Source organism: Aspergillus nidulans, chromosome V (genome assembly GCF_000011425.1).
Source record: "Aspergillus nidulans FGSC A4 chromosome V".
NCBI classification, from domain to species: domain Eukaryota; kingdom Fungi; phylum Ascomycota; class Eurotiomycetes; order Eurotiales; family Aspergillaceae; genus Aspergillus; species Aspergillus nidulans.
In genome coordinates this window covers 903,217-926,117 of record NC_066261.1, presented here as the reverse complement: position 1 = coordinate 926,117, position 22,901 = coordinate 903,217, and the positions used below count along the sequence as shown (strand labels likewise).

General features: G+C 44.8%; 7 protein-coding genes across 7 annotated transcripts, besides 1 other annotated feature; 3 read left to right on the top strand and 4 right to left on the bottom strand.

Annotated features, from left to right (window-relative positions):
- Positions 1-22,901: part of a sequence feature (contig 1.157 1..136262(1)) that runs on past the window's edge.
- On the top strand, positions 534-1,477 carry ANIA_08578 (uncharacterized protein; the record flags this gene model as incomplete). Its single annotated transcript, XM_676755.1, has 3 exons — positions 534-841; positions 883-962; positions 1,134-1,477. 3 exons carry the CDS (start codon positions 534-536, stop codon positions 1,475-1,477), a joined length of 732 nt encoding a protein of 243 aa, XP_681847.1.
- Positions 1,826-5,217, bottom strand: ANIA_08577 (uncharacterized protein; the record flags this gene model as incomplete). Its single annotated transcript, XM_676754.1, has 10 exons — positions 1,826-2,304; positions 2,361-2,676; positions 2,740-2,997; positions 3,060-3,278; positions 3,345-3,479; positions 3,582-3,630; positions 3,685-4,079; positions 4,130-4,495; positions 4,557-4,724; positions 4,777-5,217. The coding sequence occupies 10 exons, from the start codon at positions 5,215-5,217 to the stop codon at positions 1,826-1,828; spliced, it is 2,826 nt and encodes a 941-aa protein (XP_681846.1).
- On the bottom strand, positions 9,379-15,388 carry ANIA_08576 (uncharacterized protein; the record flags this gene model as incomplete). The annotated part of the gene is made up of 9 exons (XM_676753.2): positions 9,379-10,539; positions 10,925-11,587; positions 11,703-11,977; positions 12,027-12,400; positions 12,468-12,518; positions 12,629-13,078; positions 13,471-14,494; positions 14,577-14,732; positions 14,910-15,388. The coding sequence occupies 9 exons, from the start codon at positions 15,386-15,388 to the stop codon at positions 9,656-9,658; spliced, it is 4,356 nt and encodes a 1,451-aa protein (XP_681845.1). The 3' UTR covers positions 9,379-9,655.
- Positions 16,268-16,624, top strand: ANIA_11623 (uncharacterized protein; the record flags this gene model as incomplete). The annotated part of the gene is made up of 3 exons (XM_050612180.1): positions 16,268-16,348; positions 16,407-16,580; positions 16,610-16,624. 3 exons carry the CDS (start codon positions 16,268-16,270, stop codon positions 16,622-16,624), a joined length of 270 nt encoding a protein of 89 aa, XP_050468127.1.
- ANIA_08575 (uncharacterized protein) lies at positions 17,065-19,580 on the top strand (the record flags this gene model as incomplete). The annotated part of the gene is made up of 12 exons (XM_050612179.1): positions 17,065-17,095; positions 17,146-17,265; positions 17,323-17,544; positions 17,597-17,793; positions 17,850-18,030; positions 18,079-18,255; positions 18,304-18,519; positions 18,576-18,774; positions 18,827-18,948; positions 19,077-19,119; positions 19,173-19,420; positions 19,546-19,580. The coding sequence occupies 12 exons, from the start codon at positions 17,065-17,067 to the stop codon at positions 19,578-19,580; spliced, it is 1,791 nt and encodes a 596-aa protein (XP_050468126.1).
- On the bottom strand, positions 19,765-20,481 carry ANIA_11622 (uncharacterized protein; the record flags this gene model as incomplete). The annotated part of the gene is made up of 4 exons (XM_050612178.1): positions 19,765-19,868; positions 19,899-19,929; positions 20,318-20,372; positions 20,438-20,481. 4 exons carry the CDS (start codon positions 20,479-20,481, stop codon positions 19,765-19,767), a joined length of 234 nt encoding a protein of 77 aa, XP_050468125.1.
- Positions 21,718-22,852, bottom strand: ANIA_08574 (uncharacterized protein; the record flags this gene model as incomplete). The annotated part of the gene is made up of 7 exons (XM_676751.1): positions 21,718-21,916; positions 21,994-22,078; positions 22,128-22,249; positions 22,321-22,346; positions 22,420-22,434; positions 22,570-22,647; positions 22,847-22,852. 7 exons carry the CDS (start codon positions 22,850-22,852, stop codon positions 21,718-21,720), a joined length of 531 nt encoding a protein of 176 aa, XP_681843.1.

The following is a 22,901-nucleotide window of genomic DNA, read 5'->3' as shown; positions in this document are numbered from 1 at the left end:
ACAGGAAATTCACAATGTTCGTGAAGCGGCGCGTATTTATAATGTTCCTCGTACGACTCTCCAACAGCGACTAAATTGTAACGGGCGTAGGCAGTATTATTTTCAACTGACTGTCCTGTATAAACGAGTATCACAAGCTTAGAGAAAGAAACAAAAGATAGCAGCGCACATATCTCTCCTCCCTTTATCAACCTTTCTGACTTCCCGGACCTGTATGCCGACGGATCCCTTTTCCAAAGTTATGAGGACGGATCTCCTTTCCTAAGCTTCAAGGCCGCAATTTCCGAAGCTGTACACTGATGTTGCAGAAACAACCTTATTTAGAACCAGGTTCAGGGCATAGCCGACAACCAAGATCCAGGCTGTTGCAATTCTGCGAAGTTCAATTGATGTATGAAGTATGATTGATTGTTGTGTTGTTTTGAAGCTATCGCTCGTAATATCATTCCTTATTCTGCCCGACGACCGACCGCCTGGGTCACGGGCTATCATCCAGGCCACAGGCCATCATCCTGCGAGCCAGGCTTTGGGATATGGCAACACAGGCCATAGCCTTTGACAACGTGGAAAGAAAGGCTGGTTCACAGAACGGTATGCCATTTCCTTACGATTCCCGACTAGAGATTGACCCATGCAGCGAGGAAATCATCATCGTCAACCGCGTTATCCGCGATGATCCCAGCAAAGGAACCATGCACAACCGCGAGCCCATCACTCCCAAGCTGCTCTGGAAGAGTCTCTGCAACTACGACCTCTGGCCAATTTATATCATTGGACTGACATTCCAGACCCCGATGATGCCACCACAGCAGTATCTGACGCTCACACTACGCGGGCTAGGGTTTGACACCTTCACAACCAATTTGCTTATCATCCCAAAAGAGATTCTTCACATCACAACGATGGTCCTCCTGGCGTATACGGCGAAAGGGCGAACGAGTTGACGCTTATATCCGTGCTCGGTCAGATATGGGCGTTGCCCTTCCTTATATATATATACGTTGTCGACATTAATACCGTGAATAAGTGGGTGGTGGTATGGTAGTGATGACTTTGCTACTCGGCTATCCAAACGGTCCGTCCCTCTATTCAACCATCAAGCCCAGGAGAACATCAAACTAACATGAGTACAGCACACCCAATCCAAGTTGGCTGGAACTCGCGAAACTCGAATACTGCGCGTTCCCGCACCGTCTCCGCTACCATGTATAACATGTGCGTCCAATCCTCCGGCATCATCGCCTCCAACATCTACCGCGAGGACGATAGCCCGCGATACCGGCGTGGCAACCGCGCACTTGTGGCCCTTGTAACAGCGAACATTACCATCTACTGCCTGACGAAGGTCTGCTATGTCTGGAAGAACAAGCGGCGCGAGAAAAAGTGGAACACGATGAGTGAGATGCAGCAGCTGGAGTACCTGAGTACGACTACGGACGAGGGTAATAAGCGTTTGGCTTTCAGGCTTGCTCATTAGACTGCAGCTTGATATTGTTCTACTACGTGAATGAATGTTTAAACATTGACTGCGATGACAAACTTTGCCATGATCCCCTTGCAGTAAAGCAGAATCGATTGCAGGAGAAGAAGGATAAATAGAAGATGAATGTAAAGACTGCTGTGACTCGAGTAGAGGTGTACCAAGCCTAACACTAGAGCTCTGTTCAAGATATGACATCTTGATATTCACCTGCAGAGAATCAGAGAAGACTAATGGTGTTCTCACAAAGATAAAAGAATTTAATAAATCAGGGCAGTGGAAAAACTAAAGAGAATACTCTACAGGGGTATCACGTACAAAAGAATTCCACCCATGGGTAGAAAATCACCTTGGGGTCAGCGAAAATTGATCTCCACCCTCACCATCTCCATCCTTGCTATCTCCACCCTTACCATCTCCATCCTCGCCATCTCCATCCTCGCCATCTCCATCCTCGCCATCTCCATCCTCGCCATCTCCATCCTCGCCATCTCCATCCTCGCCATCTCCATCCTCGCCATCTCCATCCTCGCCATCTCCATCCTCGCCATCTCCATCCTCATCCAAATCAGAGTAGTCATCCAAAATTTTGCCGGATAACTCGTCAGAGCAAGCCACGTCAAAATCACTATGCACCTTCCTATATTCTAAGCGCCAATTCTTGAGCTGATCAGTATCTTCTGCATCCAAAATTTCTTGAAGCTTAACGTGAAGCTTTCGTATAAGCGAACGGAACTCAACATAGTCGTCCCCATCAAGGAGAGTACCGTCAGAACGGAGAATTTTCTCGACTGGTTGTTCTTCCACAGACGTGATTAGATCCACTAATACGTAATAATATTAGTATTTAATTAAGATCTACCCATGGGTAGAACTTTACCATTGGACAAAGATTTTTTCAGCAGACGTAAAGTTTTCGCTGGTAAAGGCCGTTCAAGTCGATTCTTGACAATACTTGTCTGGAGAGCTTTCACCATAGCCCTGGCCTCATCTTCCAGGTTGACATACTTGGGGGGTCGCGCCGTTAGAAAGCCTTTCTTTGCAGGACGATCTTGCAGAGGTTCAGTTCTATTAGAACGATTGATAGTAAAAGATTGCAAATCCTCGTTCCAATTATCGATATCAGTTTCATAACCGAACTTAGCCAGAAGCATGGCAAGTTCCTGGAGAACCTCGACCGCAGTCTCATACTCAGCCTGATACCGTTCTGGGTTAGAAGCTACCCATGGGTAAATAATTCAGCTATGGTGAAAACGTACTGGTGAAGCAATCAAAACCAATGGTCTAGCTGGATTTTTCCTGGCAGGTTTTTTCCAACCCCATTCGCAAGTCAGAATCATTTGCTGTTTCAGATGCCGATAATGGACTATAGCGCCAAGAATATCTCCCTGTAAAGCAATATCACTGCGGATAACCATTGAATTGAGGCATGGGGTTTTCTGCAACATTTTATTCTGGGAGAAATTCATTTTACAGAAAATATCCCCCCAGGGAGTGTATGGCTCATAAGCGGCAGTCTATAGGTGTGTTAGATTAGGATCTACCCACAGGTAGATTATTTGAACTAGTGAATACTTACCAAGCGGTTAATATCATTGAACTCGCTCATAATGCCTTGAAGACAATCTGGCCGTGCGTCAATAACCAATTTTACAACCTGGATCCAGTGCACATATTGGAAACGACGAAGGTATTGCTGGCGGGATTCCTCGGCATTCCGCATCTTTTGACCTTTTTTAGGGGTATTCTCTTCATCTATCTCAAGATTATCCCCTAGGGTGGATTCGGGGACATTCAGCTATTTTATTCATTATTAGTATATACTATATTCAGTATTGTAGGGAGTTAAAGGATCTTAACATACAAAAGTCTGAAGATTGGGATCTTGCCACAAGTTTTCATTGCGGACTAGTTCCCACAGATTCTGGAGAAATTCCCATGCCTTATGCTCAGGTGTTTCTGAGGAAGGAGCCGAGTCATCTTCATCCAGGAACAGAAACTGTTCAATCTGATGTAGCCAGCTAAATGACATCCATTCATGGCTTGATTTTGATGGGAGTCTCCAGGTCGGCTCGATCCACATCATTACATGATGTAATACCTTGGATACAACTGACGAGACATTTTTCTCCAGATCAACCCAATTGTTCCTACAATCTTGTGAGACATTTCCAACCATGGGTAGAATAAATATGAGATCTTACCAGGTGGGGCAGTAGAGATTTTGATGGGCATGGAGATGTCTGAAAACATCTTTATAGGACGCATCAGAGAGATTGACAAGGAACCCAGGCCGTCTGTTAGCAAACTCCTGATTCTGGATAACAATGGGGGATTCCAGTTTGGGAAGTTCCAGCTTGCTGGAGTAGTCACTTGAGATTGGAAATGGTTGCTTCCGTCTTTGCACAGAACCATTGGTAAACTCTGTCCAATAATCCTCGCGTTTGGGGAAAAAAAGAAGCCTCAGCTGGGAGAGTGGACGGCCCTGGTCCAGAGCAAGGATCATCTTCCAATCATTATATACAATGAGATTCTGATGTTTAGCCCCAAAAATAGTAGAGCAAAACTTAAAGAACTTCTGGAACTCCTGTTTCCACATCTACCCTATAGTTAGATTTCCATTAGAATGAAATATGGGGACTTACTTACCTCTGTCTGCTTGCCTGCTTGGATTCGAGCCATCAAGGACCAGTTGAACGAGTTTTCTCCATATCTTGTACCACAATACAGGCGGATCATCTTGGAGAGAGTTTTGTCTTTGAGGATAGTAATCATGCGTGTTGTATATGTAAGATTCACCCCAAAGACATTGTTAAGCCACTGCTTAAAATTGCTGGCCTTTAATCGCTCAGCTCTCTCCTCGTCATCTAACTGTTCAATGTATGTAATGATATTCAGAGCATTATATCCTTCTGAATTTGTTTTGCGAACAACATCGCAATTTGAAATCAAGGCATTGAGTGTATCAGGCTTCAATTGGCTGCTATCGTATAGATCCACAGCCCACAGATAATCCTGATACGACATATTAGCGGGGCTTATATTCTAACCATGGGTAGACAAGGTGCTAACTAACATCGTCACCTGGTGGGCCAATAGGGTTGCCAGAATCATCGAAGGCACCGGACGCCGCGAGCTGCTTCTGTTCATCGCAAAGTTCAACCAGTGCCTGTACCCTATGTTGGCCATTTCGGAGGGTAAGTGGGGTTGCAGGGGAGACAGTTTTCACATGAAGCATAGTACTCTTTTATATAATGTTAGTTCATATCGTACCCATGGGTAGAAATTGCTCATACCTTTAGGCCAGAATGAGTGGCTGCGCGGCTCCGAAGGTATGCAAGCTCTGAATCTCTTTTTTGTTCAGATAGAGGAAAGTTGATTTCAAGGAGACGCTCGAAACTAGCGTTCGTAGTAGTGGCTTTGAGATGATCTTCAATAGCATATCTCTTGATGCCATTTTTAAAAGCATCTTTAAGCCGTGCAACCAAACTGGGCTGGAGTTCTCTGTTTCTCTTCTGATTCTCCCATTGGATGCTAAGGCACCGAACATCCAGCAGAACAGTTCCTAAGAAGGCTGTTTCTAGGGCCTGATTGATTGTATCTTCTACAATCACGCCAGTCGTAGGTGCGGTTTCAGTGGGCTCTTCCACCTTCTTGCCTTTGCCGCGTGCCTGTTTGGGTTTCTTGGAACTGGGAGGGGCCGAGTCGGCACCCGACGCTTTTCGTTTTCCTGCCATCACGGCGCCATGTACGTGCTGCGTTGGCCGACAATCAGGGTGCTAAGTGGATAATAGGATTAAGAGTGGATACTCAGAAATCCACCCACGGGTAGACCTGGTGACTTAGACTCTAGAGGCCAAAGCAGCGTGAGGGATTTTAGAGAAAAGGGGAAGGGATGAAAAACCTTGATTTTTGACGACGGGGTGCGATAATGAAAACTGGGATATGAAGAGAGGAAAGATTAAAACATGGAAGAATCAATGGGAGATAACAGATAAAGGCCTTAGAGATTGGATTTCATTATGTAGTCTACCCATGGCTGAATTTATGGGATTTGCCGGCTATTTTCGAACCATAGTGAATGGTCGACCAAAAAGATTGTGAATAAAGATCTTGATGTTATTTTAGAAAAGGATAGAGTTCTGATTGGTAGGAGTTGTGATTACGTAATCCGAATCAACCCATGGGTAGATTAGCTGATCCTCTTTGTTTAGCGAGGCAGGCTGACGCAGCCCACAGAAGTTTTAGAAAAAATTATTTTCTGATTGCATCAGTTTAACCCCGGGCGGTTTCGATCTACTAATCTAGAGTAGGAAAAAAAAGTATACATATACTACTAGACTACTATGTAGTGTACTGTAGTCTCAAACCAGTTCTAGAGAAGTAATGGATAGACTTGTTAAACCACGGGTTGGGGCGGGTTTTCAGGCCTAGCTGATCCGCCCACGCGGGTTTTGGGGTGGGTTACCTTCACAGTAAACCGCCCATGGGTTTGGCAGATAATTCTAACCCAACCTAAAAAACCCAAAATAACCCAGTTATGCATATCATTACTCTAATAAGCAGTGATCTACATAGTTAATAAAATACTGTATTTAAATACTGTATTATAACTATCTAAGTAAGCAAATATAATCTAAATACAGTAATATACCTATTCAGATATCTTGGCAACCCAGCGGGTTGCTCCGCCGGGCTTTGGGGCAGCCAAAAATATCCAAAACCCAATAGATAATTAGAAGGTCTAACCCAACCCATTTCTTGGCGGGTCGGGGCGGGTTGGGGCGGGTTTCGTGGGTTGGGTTTAACAAGTCTAGTAATGGATACCACTGCTATCCAGTCGCCAGTATAGCATATTAGTTGAATTCTAACAATCTTAAACTATTTATTGCTTCTTGTAGCTATTTTTAATGGCAGGCTATAGTTATAAGTTGAATATTTCAGCCAAGAATATAGAATTCTTATCAAATTCTAATATTATAGAGTCTGATTACATTGAAGGCTGTAGCTCGGTAATGTATAGTGGTAATATATATATATCTAAGATGTAACAGGCATGTATTCTTTATTATTCACAAGATGTTATGGGTTCCTCGTACGAAGAACCCTTTTTGTCAGGACTCGGCCAATGGGAGGCCTCGTACTAGCGGGCCCTCGCTTAACGAGATCCCTATTTCTACCCACGCACACTGGACACACCTTTCTTTTCCTTAACAAACCCTTCTTGTATATACGGCAGGATATAGCTTAGAACAAGCATATCATCCCCTTACACAAGATCATGCTACACCATCAATTTTTTTTGATTATACTGCATATTGTTATGTTATTTTAGCTATATAGATTTTGTTATCCTACTCTAAATAAGAAAATACCTTAAACTCATGGTGTTATACATGGTTTCGTTTATAACAGAAAATTTGATGGTGCGGATTACCCTCAATGCGGATAATCCGCACTGCATAAAGGATAAATCTAACTATAGTTAGTTTAGCGGCAGATGTAATCTAACTACATTAGGTATAGTATTGCAAAATGCGGATTTTGCGGTGCGGACTATTCTAAATCTTGCGGGTTGCGGTGCGGTGCGGGTTGTTTTTCTATAACCCGCAAACCCGCACCGAGTGCATCCCTATGACAAAGCTGTGTCTGGTAGCCGCTCCAGAAGTATGGATCTACCTCAATACTGACAACCAGAATAAAAGCCCTTACTAATAAGGGTTGACCCTTTTTGGTGTAGTGGCAAAATCTCTCAAATACTTACTGGTAGCTCCTGTGATGTGGAGGGGATTAAAAAAAAACTGACAAGGGTGGGATTCGAACCCACGCCAAATTAATGACGCGGAAACTTGAAGATCAAGAGGAGGTTCGACTAGAAACCTTAACCGCGCGCCTTAGACCGCTCGGCCACCTTGCCTGTTGATGACTAAATGCTTTGGCTTTGTACACATAGACAGCTGTAAATAATTAAAGCTATCAAATTATAATAGGACTAGAACTTTGTTATCACCGGCACCCCGAAGCAAACCACCATCAAACCCATCCAGGTATATCGGTCCTTTTGATGGAATATCTAAACTCGCACTAACATTGATTTTATAAAGACTGACCACAATAAGTCACTGCTGATAGACATGGCCCCGACACAGGATGTCCCACAACGCAGGTCAATTCCATGCTGATGTGCGCTCGCTTCGGTCTTCACACGCTCGAACTATGGAGCTGCTGAACGGGTTTGTAGGCTGCTATAGAAATTAGGGATAGAAAGGGTGACCTTAACAGTATAGAGAACGTCATTATTCCTGATGATAACAGACATTGTACTGAAATAGAGATCATGCTCTTACCACTCCTGCCGACGGGGAATTGGCACTTGGAACTTTGAAAATGTAATCGAGACATTGAAGTCAAACAGAGAGTGGAAGGTCGTGTAAGAGAGCCTTGGCCGAGGGAGTGGTGTCGCGTGATGTTGTGGGGTTTTGAAGTGGTAGTGGACAAATAGACGACTACGCAGACGTGTCATGATTCGCCTCATGAGCGAATGCCAATGAGAAGCACATAGCTTCAGCGCCTCTTGTAAAAGTTGCACTCAATCGGGTCGCGGGTAATTAAAATTGTAGTCGCCCTTGCTCTAGTGTGGTATAGTTCCAGTCGCCCGAGGTGTTGGCGTATGGGCTCTCAACGAAAAACGGATCAGTAGATGGCAACGACGACACTGCTTCGCTCAACCCACCAGTCAAATAGACAAACATAGAGGGCTCTGGTAGCAATTACCTGTTGGTGCAGTTGTTCTGCGATCGTTTTGACATAGCTTCCTAGTCGGGATTGTGGAGCTGAAAGTAACCGGCGCTTTCTCCATGAAGCGCGGCCAAGAAACGAGGCTGTATGCGCGTCAATGGGGTAGTTCACAGCTCATGAGTCGCCTGCATTTGTCCCCAGGGGCGACCCGTTCGCAATAGAAATGTAAGTGTTGCCATATCCCAATCATGGCCTGGATGATAGCCCGTGACCCAGGCGGTCGGTCGTCGGGCAGCATGACAAATGATATCACTAGCGATAGCTTCAAAACAACACAACAATCAATCATACTTCATACATCAATTGAACTTCGCAGAATTGCAACAATTCCGAACTGAATTATGGTTCCATGTTCGTACGAATGATGGAATTTGGACTCTGAGAAGAGGTATATAGATTGCATATAAAGCCATCCGATCACTTAGCTGATCCATAGAAAACTTGCCTTCATCTTGAAGGTCACGGAAGTACTCCTAATCCTTAATCAGCCCTTTGTACAAAGTAATAAAAGGTATATATAAGCACTTACTCTATATCGAAATACAATATCACGGGTTATATGATGCCACAATGCCTCAATTCTTCGGCTAGAAGCACCTGTACCATATAGACAGCAGTCCCTAATAACGAGATTTGGATGAAGGGACTGCTGGAGCTTATATTGAGCTTCGGCCAGTAAGGTTGTGTCTGTAACACGGCCTGATCGTACAAAGCGAGGCTGCTGTTGAGCAATACCAACGGTATCAAGAAATTGTTGGAGGACACTGACTGTTGCCGTATCCGTCATATCTGCTGGCCCATCCCAGGCAGAGCTCATCCCGGGCACGGTGCCCAGGATGAGCCTCGTTGTATAGCGTTGCTGTATGGCATCGACTGGCTCCTGCCTGATCCAGAAGAGGAAAGCGGTTGGGCGTCGGGCAGAATAATAAATGATATCATTAGCGATAGCTTCAAAAACAACACAACAATCAATCATACTTCAATACTTCAAGACTTTAATGAATTCATTGCAGAACTTGCAACACTGACGGCCGTACGAGAGCTGATACCAATATAGATCCATAGGATATATCGAGAGTATGCATCAATTGCTGCATATACTTCAATGCCGTACAGAGCCAGCTCGATATATGTTAAGGGACGTATTTAGATGGATCTTCCTATCTAGACGTGCCGTACGTACAAGAAGGAATCGCTAAAGAAGAAAGGAGAAAGAAGGATTGTTGTTGTGAGGAAGTCTTGTAGGTGGCTCACCGCCTTCAGGACAGCGCAGGCCTTGGCCGAGTCACTAAGGTCTAAGGTCCTTGTATAGGCAAAGGACCCATAACAGTACCCCCCCCCTTTCTTCATGTAGGAAGTACAGGTCATAGGGGTAGGTCATGTCGCTTTAGCCTTTATGTATGCATCTCTGTTTAGTGAGCCGTCCTGAAGTCTATACTGTTTTGTACGATCCAGCCACTCATCCAGAGCTTGTGCTTCCTCCAAAGCTGTGGCAGCTTCCCAGGTTGGCCGAGCATAGCCTGACCATTTCACTAGGTATTCCAGCCGGTGACCTCTCCCGTATCTCCTGGGACGTTCGTCCAGGATTTTCTCTACCATGTATTCTTTCTCGCCGTTCACAATGATGCCAGGGGGCTGGGTATCATCATTCTTCTGGGAAGGAAGTGGATCTGATGAAGCCAGCCGAAGCAGGTCCACATGGAAGACTGGATGGATCCCTGGGGGTGTATTCAGCCGTACAGCATGGCTGCCCACCAGGCCTATAACCTCATACTTGGCGTTCTTCCAGTCCAGTTTCTTGCTGGGTCGGTCCGTACAGATGTTCTTCAGACTTAGCCAGACCTTATCTCCCACTTGGTAGTTTGTGGCCGGGCTCCTGTGTTTATTAGCCTGATTCTCTGCATTCTGTTGGGAATAGGCCATGGAGGCTTGAGCCCAGTCTAGGGCTTCCTTAACTTTCCGTACAATAGCTTCCCCTTTCTGGATAGGACTCTTGGCTGGTTCTTCGGCTAGTTGCTCTACCTCCTCGGTAGGGCTAAATGGGCTGAGGTTATACCCATGGCTTAGGTAGAAGGGGCTGACCCCTGTTGCTGTTGATGTACGGCCATTAATTGCTAGCTCTGCAAGTGGGAGTAACCTGTTCCAGTCCCTCTGGTCATAGCAGGTATAGATGCGGAGGTAGGTCTCCACTGTACTGTTCATCCTCTCTGTTGATCCATCAGTCTGGGGGTGATGGGCTGTAGATAGTCGGCGGTTAATCCCTGTCAGGGTACATATGCGAGCCCATGTATTACTTGTAAACTGGCTTCCTCTGTCCGAGGTGATAGCCTTCGGGATCCCATGTTTGCTTATAAGTACTCGTACGAGGGCCCAGGCCACGCTCTCAGAGTCAATCTCTGACATTCCTTCTAGTATCACACCTTTGGTTAACCGGTCTGTGATAACCATGATGTTTGTACAACCTTCACTCTCTGGTAGGTCTGTGATGAAATCCATTGAAACCTCCTGCCAGGGACGATCAGGCACAGGGAGGGGCTTTAATAGTCCCTTTCTCTGGTCCCTCCAAGATTTCGTCCTTCCATCATACATCACAGTTTCGGACGAATCTCCTGATGTCTTGGGACATGTTAGGCCAGAAATACTCACGGCTAACCAGCATATATGTTTGCTCCCGGCCAGGATGTCCTGTCAACATAGAGTCGTGCGCAGCTTGAATTATATTTGTACGGAGCTGTTCACTCCCAGGTACCCACCTCCTTCCGCGGAAGAGGATATAGCCTTGGGCGTCTAATTGGCATTCCGAGGTTCCCACTTTCAACTGTAGATGTGGGGGAAATTTCCTTGCTCCATCCTTCAGGCACTGTATTGCCTCATTGTACCCTTTATCCTGCTTGAGTGCCTCTTTCCACATGTCACCTTTCTCACACGGCTCGCGTGGTGGCTCTCCGGTTGGTTGAAGGGTGGCAACTACCATTTTTCCCAAGTGTTTTTTACTAAAGAGTTGCATCGTACGAGACTTGACCCTGTCATCTTTATCATCAGGCATGTCTTGGTCTCTCCGTGAAAGTGCATCAGCTCTCTGATTGGCTGACCCTTTCCTATATACTAACTTGAAGTTGAACCGGCTGAGAAATAAGGACCATCGTACGTGCCGCTCTGTCAGTTTCCTTGGGGAGAAGAAGTACTCCAGGTTCTTGTGGTCGGTAATAACTTGGAATTCTCCACATGAGCGCAGTTCAGCATCCCAGGCTTCAAGACATCGTACAATTGCAAGTAGCTCCTTGTCATAGATCTCGTAGTTGCATTCAGCTGGGGAATTCCTTTTAGAGAAGTAGGCACATGGGTGCAATTCCCCCTTTTTCATTATATTGAGAGAGAACTCCTCCTGTATTATAACCTGAGGAGTCGGTCTCTACTACCGTACGGTAGGAAGGGTTGAAGGTTGCTAGGACAGGTCCAGTAATGAACTTTTCCTTAAGCAGATCAAAGCTATCCTGGCACTCCTTAGTCCACAAGAAGGGTGTTCCTTTCTTTGTCAAGTTGTTTAGTGGGCGTACGATCCCTGAGAAGTTAGGGATGAACCTTCGGTAGAAGTTGGCAAAGCCCAGGAATCCTCGGACGCCCTTTATAGTAGTAGGGGTTTCCCATTCCTTTATTGCTTTCACCTTTCTCCGGGTCCATTTTGATTCCCTTCCCTGCCTGTATTATAAAGCCCAAGTACTTTGTCTCCTTGCACTCAAATTCGCACTTCTTAATATCCAAATATAGGCCTGCTTCTTCCAGTTTCTTCAAGACCATTCGTACGTGCTTCCGGTGCTGGCGGAGGTCCCCATTGGTATAGACAAGCACATCGTCAATATAGGCTGAGCAGAATTCATCTAGATATTCCCGGAGGGTCCAGTTGATGTATTTTTGGAAGGTACTCGGTGCGTTAGCCAACCCAAAAGGGGTGACTAGCCATTCAAAGAGCCCGTATCTCGTACGGAAGGCAGTCATCCATTCCTGGCCTTTGGCTATGCGGATCTTGTGGAAGGCAGCAGACACATCCAGCTTAGTAAACCATCTGGCTTGTCCAATTTGGTTCAGTGTCTCATGGATCAGGGGCAATGGATAGCGGTCCTTCTTGGTAAATGGCATTTAGAGCACGGTAGTCGACGCAGAACCGCAGTCCTCCTCCTGGTTTTCGTACAAAGAGTACTGGGGCTGCAGCTGGGGAATGGCTCACGCGGATAAAGCCTTTCTGTAGTAGTTCAGAGAGTGTTTTCCGGAGGACTATTAGTTTCTTCCTGGGTCATGTTGTAAAGGGGGCCCCAGGGGACTTCAGGATCCTTCCCCACTCTCCTCCCGTACGAGCTCGATTTTGTGATCAATCCCATCTCCCCGGTGCGGTGGTAGTTCTTCAGCTTTGTCTTGTTCGAAGAGCCTTAGGTATTTCCAGTATTGCCTTGGTAGCTTCGTACGGGGGTCAATATGTCTCTTTGGGGCCAGTGCCTTCTGTATATCTGCCAATGAGACCGCAAATATCTCGATATCTTGGCCATGGCACCTTTTCCTTTGTATAAATCCTCCCATGGTTGCAGCTGATATCTGTGCTATGTCCAGCTTCGGTAAGGGCCTCTTTGTAGTACTCCATAGACGGACTCCAGTAGTACGGAGGTACAGCCTGCCCCTCTTAGCCTCTAACCTTCCATCATGTTGCTCCAGCCAGGGGAGTCCCAAGATCAGGTCATAGCCCAGGTTATCGGGTATCACATAGAAGTAGGCTCCTTTTTCTGTATGCGCCCCGATGTCTAGCTGAACCTGTACAATCTTATTAATCTCCTCTATATTCCCGGTCACTCCCTTGAAAGGTTTCGGGTGGATAGGTATGGTAGGTATTTGATGTATCTTGACAAACTTGTCACTGATTACCCCATAGGTCAGGCAGCCTGTATCTATCATTGTACGAGCATTATAGGTATGGTTGACTAGTGCTTCCACCAAGAATGGGGGGGTATTCATGCGCGAGCTGTTGAAATCTTGCCAATCAAGTAGTATTTCTCTAGCTGTATAACCCCTCTGTACGCGACTTTGCACAGAGGTTATTCGTTTTCCGACTCGCTCTTGCTGTAGTCATCGATTTGGTCTTGTTCTTCCTGGACTGTGGCCACCTGCCTAGGGCGTCTGGTAGGTTTTATAGGGCACTCTCGTACGAAGTGGTCAGGATCGCCGCAGCGTAGGCATTTGCCCTCGGACAACCTCTTTTGCTTCTCCTCTGCAGGCGCCTGACTAGCTTTTCTTGGGGTCCTGGTCCCTTTCATACGGAGGGCCGCAACTTCCTTTTGTAGGGCTGCAATTTGAGCATGGGTGGCTTCCCAGTCCATTTGATCAGGGGTTCCGGTCCGGTCAGAGCCTCCTGCTGGTCTTGTACGAGCGACATGCATGGGGACAGCGGCGTGAGATCCTTTTCGTGTAAGCCTGGCCACTCTCTGGAGGTTGTGGTTGATTTCGCGCAGTTGATTGCAGTAGTTGTCGTACGAATCCTCCTGCCTAATACCAACCATGGCTTTTAGCAACTCAACATTAATTGCCGTGTCCAACAAGGCCTTCTTCTGGTTATCATCCCAATTAATCCCTCCAGCATTAAGAAGTTCTTCGTCAAATTCATTCAAGAACTCTTCAAAGTCACGTCTCCCTTGCTTTATTGTATTCACTCGTACAAGAGCCTTTCTCTGTCGGTCAGGGTCACCGAAGGCCTTGTCTAGTACCGCGGAGAATTCTGCCCATAGCACAGGAGTCTCAGATTTCTGGCGAGCCAAGAGCCATGGTAGCACACGCTGGCTGGCTTTTCCTCTCAGGCGGCTGTAGGCATAGTAAACTTGTTCCTCCTCTGTAGGGTAGCAGGCGGCGTCGATTGCAAACTTCGTACGAAGGTTCATCTGGAAAGGAGGGTAGTCCTTAGGGTCTTCTCCAGTAAAGGGTTCGACATCCGGGTGACGAGGACGGGGATAGCTTCGTTCGTAGGGGGTGGGCGTTGCAGATGTAACTGTAGTAGTAACTGGTGGATGGTTTCTCAGCTGCGAGTTCCGTACGGCCTGTAGTTCCGCCCGTAAGCTGTTATTCTCTTCTTGGAGCTGTTGTTTCTGAGTCCGCATCTCCGTACGGAGCTCCTGGAGCTGCTGTAGCAACAATGTGACACTTTCTTCTTCCATTGTCATAGTAAAAGGTCTCCTCATACTATTATTGAGATTAGTGAGCGATTCCTAATGTTAAGGGACGTATTTAGATGGATCTTCCTATCTAGACGTGCCGTACGTACAAGAAGGAATCGCTAAAGAAGAAAGGAGAAAGAAGGATTGTTGTTGTGAGGAAGTCTTGTAGGTGGCTCACCGCCTTCAGGACAGCGCAGGCCTTGGCCGAGTCACTAAGGTCTAAGGTCCTTGTATAGGCAAAGGACCCATAACAATATAGCCATCTATTGACCAGATAAAATTAGGACCTGGAGTGATATAAGCTCCTTGATGGCGTTGAATATCTTACCAGCGTCAATTTACAGCAGTTGGGAATAAGCTCTTTATACACAGAGAACAAGCGGTCCCTTGAACGAAGTCAGTCAGTTTGCTGAATATATAAAATATTCTTGCATAGATACCTGCCAATTTGAAACCCTTGTTTAGAATGGTGATAAACTATTCCTACGCCATTTCCTTCAATCTGACCAGTAGCAAGGTCCGCACGAAGTTGATTCAGGACCCTTTCAACTTCAGCTTGATCAGCAGTTGGATTTACCGTACGCCGTAATAGCCCTTGTTGATACCGGACGTGTTTTAATGTTCTAGGCTGAATATTCCAGCCTTCTTGCTGAAGAATATAAACAATCTCGTCCTCTGAAAGACCAACTTGAAATAGAAGAACTGTAATCCGGGCATGAAGAACAATATCACTTGAAGCTGTACGATTTGCCCTCCGAATCCCCCATATACTAAGGTGGGTCTTGATCGTTCGTTCGCTAACCTGAATGCCATATCGATCCCCTAGTATCATAGCAATGGTGGGAGGAGACTTGCCTGATTTATACAAGGTAGAAATCTCCTCCCTGTATGGCTCAAGGTTTATTGACGGCCGAGGCATTCAGAAAGCTTAGACTTGTTAAACCACGGGTTGGGGCGGGTTTTCAGGCCTAGCTGATCTGCCCACGCGGTTTTTGGGGTGGGTTACCTGAACAGTAAACCGCCCATGGGTTTAGCAAATAATTCTAACCCAACCTAAATAACCCAAAATAACCCAGTTATGCATATCATTACTTTAATAAGAAGTGATCTACATAGTTAATAAAATACTGTATTAAATACTGTATTATAAACTATCTAAGTAAGAAAATATAATCTAAATACAGTAATACACCTATTCAGATATCTTGGCAACCCAGCGGGTTGCTCCGCCGGGCTTTGGGGCAGCCAAAATATCCAAAACCCAATGGATAATTAGAAGGTCTAACCCAACCCATTTCTTGGCGGGTCGGGGCGGGTTGGGGCGGGTTTCGTGGGTTGGGTTTAACAAGTCTAGTAAGTACTGTTGCCCTATCCCAAAGACGACGCCTGGCGATGCCCGGACAATGCCCGTGACCCAAGCGGTCGGCTGTGGCAGAATAATAAAAGATATCACTAGCGATAGCTTTGGAGAACACGAGTACTCAGATCACGCGAGCTGTTTCAAAACGCGCGTGACACCTACCGCTCGGCATGTGACTGCCAAGACAGTTAGTCAGCATTAACGCGTCGCGCGACAGGCTTGATTGGAGTACATAGGTCACGCGAACTTTTTTACGGGTCACGTGACCCTTACCTGGTATCATGTGACTGCTAATACCTTTAGTCAGCATTTAGGGTCGCACGACCTCGCTTAGTATCTTACAGAACAGCCGAAATTCATTTACCATTTTCTTCTTCTCTGTTCTTGTTCTTGTTCTTGCTTAATCTCCCAAGCAGTCAGCAACCATCTCATGGAAGGATGGATACTAACCAGCCAGTTGTTGATATTGTTGATATTGATGGTGTTGTGGATATTGGGAGCTCTAGCCCGGAAATCGAGGTACGTAACTACTTGCTAACTGGTTATCTAGCAGTTGCTTACTACTATATTGTTACAGGAACATAGGATCCCGATTCCCCTAACCAATGCGAAAACATCTCCTCTTACAACACTCCATATTGAGTATATTGATGATCTGCCGGAGTATCCAACTAGCCATTTTCAAGGATATACCTATGTTGTTGCATCAAGAGGACGCTCACAGGCTGAAATGGAGCAGATTGCACATGAAGTAAGTCTTGGAAAGTGGTTGATAAACAGTTACTAAGCGCTTAGATACAATACGCAAGAAGACAAACCCAGGGACAGAAACGTCCTGTATACAGTCCTTTTTTACTATGCCGTGCAAAAAAATGGTCCTGGAAGTGCTCAGGTATTTATGCATGTGAATACCTAAAACCTTCTCTTCGAACTTGCCATCATACGTCAGTCAATGAGACTCTTTGGCAGGAGTTCCAGAGGTCCCAGAGTGCGGTGCAGATTTCAGAGCTGGATGTTGCCAAGCGGAATGCATATAGGTAATAATTATTAACCACTTGGCAAGTGGTTGCTAACTACCTTAGTCTTTACCGATCAAAGGTCAAATTCTTTAAGCGGGGCCATGCCTGCCTTGATCAGCTTCCTACATGCAAACCAGCTTTTAAGAGATATATAAATGCAGTGAGTTTAGTGACTCCGAGACAAGCAGTTAGAAACCAGTTGACAAGTGCTTCAGGATGTTCTTGGTCAAAATACACCCTATATTGGGTGTGTGAATGAAACATATGGGCTGTTGAACAAACACTATCGAGGAACAGTAAAAGGCCATGCAGCCATAGACTTGGGGTTTCTTGAGGAACTCTTCAATAATGAGACCTTACAAGAAACAGAAGAATGTGGAGTGATTGAACCATTGGCATCCCGACGAGTATTCTGTGGTAAGTGCTTGGGAGCTGGTTGCTAGCTGCTCTTTAACTGCTTTCTAACTGCTTTAGAACGAGATCACCCACAAGGTCCAGGTCGATTAGAACATATACAATGCGATGTTATGTTTAATGCCTTAGTACCTGTGGACATCAATGAATGTCCATATATACTATTTACATCCCATGGTATACACAAGCATCCTCCACCTCCACCTACTAAGCCTCCAGAACGAATTCTGCAAGGAATTAAGCAGATGATTGAACAAATACGGGATCCAAGCTTGACTACAGGCAAGTCCTGGTAAAGCATTTGTAAAGTTGCTAATAACTAATTTCATTTTAGCACAATTTCTTCGGAGCCCTCAGCTTGAGGCTTTTTGTGAGCAATATAATACTTCAACTCTTGCTGAGATTCACATAAGCTTTTGCAACAAGGATCGTATATCTGCAATTCTGCAGAAACAACGCCTGTTAGCCTATCCTAATGGTCAGGATATCGATGGGGTCATATTTCTTCAGCAGTCTAATCAACATATTAAGGTAAGTAGTTATCAACTGCCTGTAAGCCGGTTGCCAAATACTTATATTACATATAGGATTACATTCAGGAGACATATCATGACTCAGAAGGCACTATGGTTATATGTGCTTATAGGGAGCAAATCCAGCTCCTAGCTCAACTATCCTCATTTGAAGTAGATATGTCTTATAAGCGAATTCGGACCAAAGACATAAACGAGGTGCTTTTTGCAACATTCTTGCCTGACCAGTGCAAAGGTAAGTTTTTTGCACGGTTCTGGAATTGTGGCTAACTGCTTTTTCTAGTTATCACCTTGCTGCGTGTTTTTACTAGTGATGACTCTACGCGGGGTTATTACCTCCTTTTTAAACGAGTCTTTACCCTTGTCCAGAAGCTTACCCAGACACCAGTACTTTTTGATCCTATACATGGTTCTGGAATATATGGTATTATTATGGACATGGATAGCAAACTATATACTGGTGAGTACCCTCAGTCGGCTCACAGGGACTTACTAACTACTTGTTAAGGTCTTGGTCAATATCTTTCTGAAGTTGACCCCCAGCGCCGAGATATAACATGGCAGCTAGAACGTATAATTGTTTTCTGCCAAGTCCACTTCCAGCGCTCGATTCTAAAGGCTATTGGAACACGAAGTCATGGAACACCTCTTTGGGGTCTGATGATGAGCTTGCTGGATTGTAACTCTGAGGTTGAGTATGACGAGCTGCTTGAGCTGCTTATAGGTATTAATATTAACCATTCAATAACTGCTTTGTAGCTGCTTGTTAACTGTTTATAGAAAATGAAGCTGCCGCAGTGCGAGATTGGGCAGTGCAGAAAAAAAGCTCCATTATTAAAGCAGGGCTAAATAAAGCATGTTCCAAGATTCAGCCTTATCACTTTAGTGAATTGCGCAACTATACAAATGCTGTGAAGCAGGCTCAACAAAAGTCAAATGCCACCTGCAAATATTTAACGTTAGTGGAGGCTATCACAAAGTAAATACTTCCCAATTGCTTAAGGAATACTTTATAGAACTAACAATATCAGTTCTGCCAAATTAGACCAGTCAGACATTCTCCAATATCAGAACCTTACGCGGTTCAATATTCACCACTCATATCGGACGTCAGAAATGGAAGATAATTACCTTCGTCACATGAGCCGCGAAGGTATGTATTGTAAATACTTATCCACCGGTTGCTAACCAGTTGTTAAGGGGGCCGCAAGCGTCGTCGATCTACCCCATCCAATGTTTCAGAGAGTCAATCAGCTCTATCACAACCTGAAAATTTTTTAGAGTCACGTTCGCGATATCCTAGGCAGAATAGCGGTGATGATGGGTAAGGCAATGACCGACTGGCAAGGAGTTTACAAGCACTGATGAAGTATTTAGATCAGTTCGATCCTCACAGAATCTTCGACGTACTGCCTCTGAAGATGCTTTGACTTTAGAACAACGACGTCAGGAATTGGAGCTCCGAAAACTGGAAGCAGACATTAGAAAGCAAGAATTAGACATTAGAAAGCAAGAAGCAGATATTAAACAGCAGGAAGTGGACATTCGCCTGCAACAACTTAAGAATGACCAGTTGGAGCTTGATCTTATGGAGCGGAGAGCAAGGATACAGGACCTGCAAGCAAGTACTTTTGGAAGCAGGTAGCAACCAGTTAGAAGATGCTTGAGCTAACTTAAACGGATAGATATATTTTAAGAGTTATAAAGTATAGCATTATCATTGTTATATGAGTCTGTGATTGCGTAATAGTTACTGGCTGGTTGATTAACAATTTCCATTTCTGAATGATATATAGTTGTACCGCCGCCGGATGCACATAAATAATATAAATAGCCAATTGCCAACCAGTTCACAACTGCTCGAGTTTGATTACTGTATAAGAAGTATATCCTAAACTCAAAGCTGAACAATGAGATTCATTATTGCTGGAATTTGAAGCAACTATGCTGATTGATCAGGAGATGGTTATCAAGCCACTGCTTCACTGGCCTCATTGTCGCCCTGGCTAACTGCGGCATCCCCGTAGTCGTCACCGCAGTCGAAAAGAACATAGTAATCACATTTGCTGATATCTTTATAGCAGGCATCAGTAATTGACTTACGGACTTTATGGTCCACTATCTTCTGCGTCTTCTGGGAAATCCTAGTCCCAGTATTTTCTTCCTCTATCTCGAAACCCACCCCATGACTTCGGATATTGGTTTGGAGATTGCTGTGCTATGGAATCCACTGGGGAAGATTGTGAACCTCTGGCAAGCCATCAACGGAGCGCCTATGGACGATTGAGACTAGGATCCTTCCCCTGGAGATATTACACTAGCAGAGCCACCAAGATTAGCCGCCGTTATCAGATACACTTAGATATGATCTTGTTGCTGGTTAAATTCGTACATTCCCGCCGGTGTATATTCTAGCGCCATGGGCGATCCTCCCGTCTGGAGGATCCCCAAAGGTTTAGTCTAGCATTACTCTGACTATTCGATCCCCTATCGTTGGCTCTACGTGGTATCGGCATCCTTACCTGGTTAACAGGCTGGTCGGCCTTGAGGAAGTAGATCCTTAACATGCTGGTTGAGCTGAGCTTGTGCTAAGTAGTCATTAACGAGCAGCAACCAGTAGAAGTTCCATTCAAGTTACTTACAATGACCTTTGCGCAGTTAGGCACATGGCAAAAGACTTCTTCATAGTAAGAATTAATGCAGCCATCCAGCCATTTCAAACCAGTTAGTGAGTGGCGCGACCTGAAACTTGTCGTTAGCGCGTTCGAGGCTGCGCAACCTAAAGACGAGTCAGTTTAAAGGTCCAAAAAAAGCTCAGCTGACTAAGTAAGTCGCACGCAACGCAATAAGGAGTCATTTGACCCACAACTCAATTTTGCCTGTTAACCCAAGATTCCAGATTTCAATAGCATACAATGCCTTCAACTTACTTCAATAGAAAAACTACATATCTACCATTTTTTATATAACGACGATCCTTCTTTACAATGTCATTGTTCGAAGACGACAAATGGTACAAAAGATACAAGATGAGGTGAAAACTGGCAAGCTTGACTTGCTGTTGCCCTATCCCAAAGACGACGCCTGGCGATGCCTGGCGATGCCCGGACAATGCCCGTGACCCAGGCGGTCGGCTGGGGAAGAATAATTATCGGGAAAATATACCGCTAAGCCAAAAAGGCGTCATGACTTCCAAATTAGTCTTAGACAGTCATATTTTCTAGTCAACGATAATAAATGATATCACTAGCGATAGCTTTACAGCACACAATAATAAATAATACATCATACAATCAAATCAGATTCTTTGCAGAACTTACAACAACTAACTCCTAGCTGTTTGGTAGCCACTTGCTGGCTGGTTTGCAATCACTTAGACAGCATTCTCCAGCACTAACAACTTGCGTTTCCATCTCCGCGATCAACATGGCTGCAAGTTGGAGGAAAGCAAAGCGGGTCGCCATGCCCTCAAGACAATAAATCTGGGCATTCGTAAGGGTGCCTAGATACTTGAAAACTACTTGTAGGTATGAAGAATGGTACAGGGGCCTGTTGCTCGTAGAAATGAGCATGAAGCCGTTTCAGCAGCACATCATCGTGTGAGAAGGATGGGAAAGTGATATCAATCTCCTGCTAGCTACTTGGTAACCATTTGCTGACTTACTCAAGTCCACCATTTTAACATGCGCATGATGGCCAAAGAGCTTGACCATATGCTGCCCTGCAATAAATGTTCATCTGCCGAGGATTGCTGCAAGGATCAAAATACGTGTGAGCACTTCCGCCATTTGATTCTGAACTGAAGAGGGAGGAGGACGATGAAGACTAAGACGCACTACCCAGTAACTATGGGTTCGATTGGGCGTTATGAATCTTGAAATATAAGTGATTTTCTATCCGTTGCTAGCTAGTTTAAAGCTATTTAGAAATCAAATTCCTGCAGTCTTCTCCGTCTTTCCATAAATTCCAATTCCTTCTCCTCATTTTGAAGTTGAAGAGCCCGAACTTCTTCCTCTTCTCTTCTCAGCTTAATCTCGATTTGTCGGAGCTCCAAGGCCTGCCGCTGCTCCTCGAAAGACAATATATTCACTGAAGGGCTTTGAAAGCTTTCCGAAGGCGATCTAAAGATTTGTTAAATAGTTAACAAGCAGTTACCAGACCACTGATATTCTTGGAAGTATGGTTAGGTCTGACAGACCGGGTTATCCTTGGTCGGGTTTGTGACCTACGATCAAACTGTGAAGATAAATGTGCTGATGATGACCGACGGCGTTTTCGAGATTCTAGAATAGTTAATTGCTGATATAATATATTGATAGAGAAGATACCTACCTTCACGAGCTAAATGGCGTAGATAATTAGCTTCCATATTTGCTGTCCTATACGAGTGATGAACTCCAAAGTAGTCACGGTTTTGATACTGAATGATATCTTGCTTGTCAAGCTTTGCAGAGCTATATTAATGCAAATAGTTAGTTTGTGATTAGGAAGTGGTTAGGAAGTAGTTAGTAAGCCAATAACTTACTTCTGAACAGCCTCAATTAATGAAAGCTGTTTACCACCAGCATTTGCTTTATGGTGTGACTGCTCTGCTGAATTAGTATGATTTCGTATAGAATCATACAAAGATGATGGAATCCTAGAGCAGTTTTTGTTAAGCCCAGCTTTAATAACTGCATTCTTTTTATGAAGAGCCCAATTCTTTATTTTTGGGTCCTCATATGCTAGGATAAATTGTTAATAAGTACCTCCCAAACATTTACAAAACACTTACCTGCAAGTAAGTCACATAACTGATCATAATCCTCCTCTGATTTGCAATTAACCAGACTTGCCATGCGACTCCACACGCCTGTTCCTTTATCGTCATTACCAACAATCTCAGTAATAGTCCGGAAAAAATGGACCCGGCAGAAAATAATGATGCTCTGTAGTTGCCATAATAGAGAACGATGGTAGGGATCAATCTCTTTAAGATACCGAGCCAGGCCTAGCTAGTTGTTAACTACTTATCAAGTGATTCCTAAGTGGCTGATTAATGATTAACCCACCAGCATATTGTTTCGTGTCCATGTCAACAATAATTCCAGATATTCCATTTCCATG